Source organism: Chlorocebus sabaeus, chromosome 1 (genome assembly GCF_047675955.1).
Source record: "Chlorocebus sabaeus isolate Y175 chromosome 1, mChlSab1.0.hap1, whole genome shotgun sequence".
NCBI classification, from domain to species: Eukaryota; Metazoa; Chordata; class Mammalia; order Primates; family Cercopithecidae; genus Chlorocebus; species Chlorocebus sabaeus.
Genome location: NC_132904.1, coordinates 11,234,177 through 11,240,488, shown reverse-complemented (window position 1 = coordinate 11,240,488; position 6,312 = coordinate 11,234,177). Strand labels below are relative to the sequence as shown.

The window sequence follows — 6,312 nt, the reverse complement described above, 5'->3', positions numbered from 1 at the left end:
TCTCATTGGTAGAGTGCACACTCTAAATTATCGCAGGGGGCGGGGCTTCAGGCCAGGGGCGGGAACGTCCAGAGCCAGGCGCTGTCCGACTTCGCACGCTCTCAGCATGACAGAAGCACCGGACTGGTTTTCTCAAGTCGGCAAATTTTATTTAGAAAAAAAAAGTGGGAGAGAAAAAAGTGACAGCGCTCCTTAGGCCAAGGACTTAGAAACCTCCACCCTGCCGTCGCACGTTAGTCCCTTCCCTCTCTCACTGCTCAACCTCCCTGGGCTTCCAGAGCAAGAAAAGGCTACGTCCCTTGTCGAAGGAGAGTGGACGGTGAAGGTGCCTGGAAACGGCCAGAGAAAAGACCCAGGCGGTCGATGTTGCGGTGGAGGACACTGTGCAGCACAGCCAGATGGGGTCCACCCTCACCTCCACCCTCCCTGGAGAAGTCCCGGATGAAGCGACCCCGCTCTGATTGGAAGATGAACTTCTGAGGCAACGGCCCATGCTCCCGGAGAAATCCCCAGACACTGAGCAGCAGCAGACGCACCTCGAAAGGTGCCAGTTGGCTAAATACTTCATGCATATTACCTAGGGCCGGAGGCAGGAGACTTCCCTCAGCCATGACAGCTACTAAGGTGCAGGATGCCTCCAGGTGCCAGGGGGAGTGGGTCGTGTCAGGGTGGCGAGAGGCTTCCCAATGGCCCAAGAGGGCGGCCAGCAGCCCCCGAAGCAGCACGGAACAGTAGCACAGGGCTGGAGGAGCAGCTGCTACCAGCTTTAACAGCTCAAAGAGCAGGGGCTGTTCCCGGAAGCGCCGGCCAATGCGGAGATCCCGCTCCACGGTGGCCCGAGCGTGTTCCTCGGGGGGCCAAGCCAGCTCTGCACCAGCTGCATCGGGACACACACTCTCCACCAAGGTCACTGCCACTGCTTTGGCTGCCTCTGGACTCAAGATGGGCGCCCCCCAGCATTCCCCACATTCAGTGCCCCCTGGGGCACTGCAGCAGTGAACCAGAAGGCTGAGGAGGCTCTGGGTGTTATAGATCACTTCCTGCTGATTTCGTGACTGGACAAACTTGGGTGGCTTTAAGCCACGGCCGATGACTCCAGCATGGAAAACTGACCAAATCCCTCCAGGACCTGGCACAGCTGCAGTGTGCCTCCGGTTAGTGTCCAACAGGGAGGCAGAAGCCAAAGAAGCTGAAACAACTGAGAGAGTCTCATTGTCCCCATCTACTTCCCCTCCAAACAGTTCTGTGTTGCCTCGATGTAAGGCTCCCTCAACCAGCAGCTGCAGGACAGCCTTGAGTCCAGCTGGGGACGTCTGAGACAGGCGGGTGAGAAGCTGACAGGCTGAGGCCACACCTGGGGGGCCATGCAGCCTCAGAGAGGCGAAGAAGTGGTGCACCCCAGCCCTTACCAGTCCCAGGAGCTGGGAGGGGGATAAGGCTTCAGGAGGAAAGGGGCAAATGGCCAGGAGGGAGGCAGCAGCTTCAGCTACTTCCTCCTCAGGATGTAGCAGGAGAGGCGCCAGGTCAGACAGATGGGCTGAGGCAGATTCCCCAAAGTGCGCCCCTAGGGCTGCAGGGCCCTCGCCACCCTGCTGTTCCCACCCTACTAGCAGTGCCAAGTTGCGCAGGAACCGGGCCGTGAAGGGAGGCTGTAATGTCCCCGCATGCACCCGAGCCAGACAGCTTCGGAAAGCCAGGGGCAGGAGGCCAGACAGACTGACCACTAGCCCCGCATATAACTGGGTGGCCAAACTCAACTCTTCAGGGCTTCGGGCTCGGCTCAGCAGATGGCCCAAGGCCTCAGGTCCACAGCTAGGCCGGGTATAGACAGATAGCAGGCCCAAGAGCTGGTGCTGCCAGAGGAAGCGTTTCCGTTCCAATCGTAACGTCTCTCCACACAGCTCTCCAACATGGTTTTTTAGCGCATCTAAAAAGGGCACCGAGCGGGGAGGTGGAGGCGGGCCTAGCACCCCTTCCCCAGGAGACCCTCCCCGGTGATGAACCAGCTTTTGCAGGTGCAGCAGCAGCAGCTGGATTAGCCGGTCACAAGCCTCACGTACGGTGTCTGGCACAGCCAGGCCCTGGGTGGTAATGACCGAAGCAGGCATAGCTGTGTCCACCAGGAACTGCAGCAAGCGGTAGGCACCTGCCCCAGAGGCCTGGCTCACCAGGTGCACAGCCAGGTTCAACATGTTGTCCAGCTCCTCTCGGGGGAATCCTTGAAGGTGTTGCTGCAGCTGGCTCAGCACAGCTGGGGGCTTGAGGCAATCCACAAGCTCTCCAGAGACTGTGCCCAGCAAAGCTGGTGACATGACTGCCAGCTGCAGTAGGAAGGGAACCGTGGCCTGAAGGGAGGGGTCCCCACTTCGGCCTCCAGTTCCCCCTGCCAGGCTATCATGGAACATTCGCAGGAGCTCCCGTCGGATACTATCTCCATGGCGGGAGGCCAGGTGCCCTAGGATGCCTACAACTGAGGCAATCTTGGGCACCCGTTTCTCCGCAGGAATGGCAGGAGATCCAGGGAAGGGGTCTGTAGAGGGGGTCTGAGAAGAGCTTCCACCACTGCTGCCAGCTCCACCTCCAGCCCCACCATGGACGCAAAAGTCCTTAAGGCCACAGGAGAGAACTCGGGAAATGATGGTGCCAGGAAAAGAGGAGCCAATATGTGCCACAACCCAGTCAAAGTGTGGAGAATGCTGAACAGAGGTATCCAGCAAGGCATCCACACACGCATCTGGGCAGCTACCAATGAGAGCCGAGAGGCACTGCACATAGATGTCCATTAATGTACGCGTGGCCCTACAACCCATCCACAGCTGTAGCAGTTCATTAAGAGCGCCAGTAGCGTGGGGAACACGCTGGTGCTGGCCTGAGTACGTGCTGCTCAGTTGCCCCATGAGGTCAATGGACCATGCACTAATCACAGGTGCCCAGGCCTTTGGGTTGGCCCGGATAAACTCAGACAGCACCTGCTGCACTTCCTGAACCACATCCTCTAGACCAGGTCCCCCAGCAGGGACATGGGAGGCTGGAGGTGGACGGAGATGAGGTGGACCAGCCACAGGGGTTTCATCCAGGGCAGCCAGGTGGGCCCGGACACTCTCATCAAAGACACCTCTCAAGTGGTCAAGCACAGCAGCCCGAGCAGGTGGCAAAGAACGGAGCAGGAGAAGACCACAGCGAGCATGTTCCCGGGCTGAGAGTTGGTGGCCCAAAAGGGGGTCTACGCCAGTCAGAAAAGCCTTGATTTCCTGGGATAGCTCCTGAGCACTATAAGGAAGCAAAAGAAACAGACTTAGAGTGTTGTAAGATGTTAGGCAACTTACCTTTCCTGTATGAGCTTTGTCTTTTATATTAAACAGGGATATTAAAATTACTTCCCTCATAAAAGAATGTTTGTTTTTTGCAATAGAGTCTTGCTTTGTTGCCCAAGCTGCAGTGCAGTGGTGCCACCTTGGCTCACTGCAACCTCCACCTACTGGGTTCAAGTGATTCTCCTGCCTCAACCTCCCAAGTAGCTGGGACTATAGGCGCCTGCCACCACACCCGACTAATTTTTTTTTCTTTTTGTATTTTTAATAGAGATGGGGTTTCACCATGTTATCCAGGATGGTCTCGATCTCCTGACCTTGTAATCTACCCGCCTTGGCCTCCCAAAGTGCTGGCATTACAGGCATGAGCCACCGCACCCAGCCAAAAGCTATGTTTCTTTCAATGACAACAGTAATAATATCAGTAATAGATAACTCTTAGAACATCAACGGGTACTCTTTTAAATACTTTGCATGTATTATTTCAATCCTGACAACAGTTCAATAAGGTAGGTACTATTATGATCCCATTTTACAGATAAATCAAGGTTGGCTCCAGTGGCTCACGCCTACAATGCCAGCATTTTGGGAGGCCAAGGCTGGTGGATCGCTTGAGCACAAGAGTTCAAGATCAGTCTGAGGAACATACTGAAACCCCATCTCTACAAAAAAAAAAAAAAAAATTAGCCAGGCATGGGGCATGTGCCTGCAGTCCCAGCTACTAGAGAGGCTGAGGCAGAAGGATCACTTGAGCCCTGGAAGCAGAGGTTGCAGTGAGCCAAAATCGCACCACTGCACTCCAGCCTGTGTGTGCCATCAAAAAAATAAACAAACGAAATCAAGGTTAAGCAATCAGACTATATTCGCCAAGAGTGTAGGAACCATTTCTGTGCTCTTCAACACTGAATCCACTTCTATTGAGGTACATAGTATATGGAAGGTAGTCAATAAATATTTGTTGAATTGACTATATTTGTGTTTCTATAATATCTGCTTTAAAAACATTTCCAGGCTGGTTGCCGTGCCTCATGTCTGTAACCTAGCACTTTGGGAGGCCAAGGAGGGTGATCACTTGAGGTCAGAAGTTCAAAACCAGCCTGGCCAACAGGGTGAAACCTTGTCTGTATTAAAAATACAGGCCGGGCGCAGTGGCTCACGCCTGTAATCCCAGCACTTTGGGAGGCCAAGGCAGGCTGATCACGAGGTCAGGAGATCGAGACCATGCTGGCAAACATGGTGAAACCCCGTCTCTACTAAAAATACAAAAAAAAATTAGCCAGGCGTGGTGGCGGGCGCCAGCTTCTCAGGAGGCTGAGGCAGGAGAATGGTGTGAACCCGGGAGGCGGAGGAGCTTGCAGTGAGCCAAGATCATACCACTGCACTCCAGCCTGGGTGACAGAGCGAGACTCTGTCTCAAAAAAAAACAAAAACAAAAACAAAAAAATTAGCCAGGCATGGTGTAATCCCAGCTACTCGGGAGGCTGAGGCACGAGAATCACTTGAACTCAGGAGGCAGAGGTTGCAGTGAGCCGAGATCACGCCACTGCACTCCAGCCTGGGAGACAGGGTGACCATCTCAAAAAAAAAAAGTCACCTTTCCATTCCAGCTTTATCACCTTCCACCACCACCCCCGCCCCACCCCATCCCACAACACAAGCACCTTGAAATCTGCTCTTAATGGGGAAAAAAAAAATTGTAAGCCCCTTATTAAGGGCTCTCCCTCCTAATATCTGTTTCTTCCCATATTCTGCAAAATCTTAGTCACCTACCACATCAACAACCACCATCTACCCAGCACCCTCAATGTGCCTGGACATCAGGGTGTCCCAGGGCACAAAGTAATAATGCTTTTCAGCCCTTTCCCTCCTAAAACATATGGGTTCAGTCTCAGAGGTTCAGAAACCAGTGTTATGGAAGGCGGCAAATCCCCTTTCTCTTATCGCCTTTTCTGTCAAAGAAGACAGCATCCTCTAGGTGCTGATAAGGCTCTGACAGTGCCATTCCTCTGTTTCCTCCAAAAAAACACCCTAATATAAGGGAGTATCTCAGCCGGACTGCATTCTGTTTCTGGGCCTGGGGTCTCAGGGAGATTCTATGAAGTCAGGATCTTGGGTTTCCCAGGGTCAAAAATGGCCAGGGCAGCTGGGTTCCCAAGAGTTATGATACCCCCGACTCTTGGGAGAGGAAGCTCGGGGTCGAGGGTAGTTAGGCATCGGAGTCTAGGGAGAGGCAGGCCCGAGGTCTTGGGAGGGCGGGCACTGGAGCCCTGAGTTTTGGTGAGGCAGTCCCTGAGTTCTGGGAGGACCTGACCAAGAATCTCTCTGAGAACCCTGACGTGAGTTCTCGAGGTAGGATCCGGGTTTCTACCAAGAAGGCTGGGGATCGGCGCGGGGCCACGCGGTGGGAGGAAGGTGCCAAGGGCTCTAACTACCTGAGAGGCGCGGGACCGTGGGTGGCCGGGGCAGGCCCAGGAGGCCCTGGGGCCCCGGGAGGGTCGCACAACGCGGACATCCCGGAGCCCGAGCCGAGCCCGAGGCGGGAGCGGCGGAGCGCAGGCGGCGCATGCGCGCTTACAGGAAACGCGAAAGGAACCAGCTACTAGGCCTCTCAGGAAAATTAATCCGGCGATGTCCTCGACCCTGTTACATTGGTTCCGCACGCCGTTGGAGTCCCAGAGCAGAATCCCGGGATGATGATAGCAGGAAGCCGATCTGCCCTATATGCAACCACTTTTTTCAAAAGCCTATTGACATACAGACTAGGCCCGGCGCGGTGGCTCACGCCTGTAATCCCAGCACTTTGAGAGCCCGAGGGGGCGGATCACCTGAGGTCAGGAGTTCAAGACCAGCCTGGCCAACATGGCAAAACCCCGTCTCCACTAAAAATACAAAAATTAGCCGGGCGTGGTGGCTCATGCCTGTAAACTCGGGAGGCTGAGGCAGGATAATGGCTTGATCCCGGGAGGCGGAGATTTCTGTGAGCCGAGATCTTCCCGCTGCA

At 54.8% G+C, this 6,312-nt stretch overlaps 1 protein-coding gene across 1 annotated transcript; it reads right to left on the bottom strand.

The window, feature by feature from the left end:
- Positions 1 to 124: 124 nt before the first annotated feature.
- Positions 125 to 5,879, bottom strand: INTS5 (integrator complex subunit 5). The gene is made up of 2 exons (XM_007995434.3): positions 5,744 to 5,879; positions 125 to 3,270 (listed from the first exon to the last, which is right to left on the bottom strand). The coding sequence occupies exons 1-2, from the start codon at positions 5,821 to 5,823 to the stop codon at positions 291 to 293; spliced, it is 3,060 nt and encodes a 1,019-aa protein (XP_007993625.3). The 5' UTR covers positions 5,824 to 5,879; the 3' UTR covers positions 125 to 290.
- Between the last annotated feature and the right edge of the window lie 433 nt (positions 5,880 to 6,312).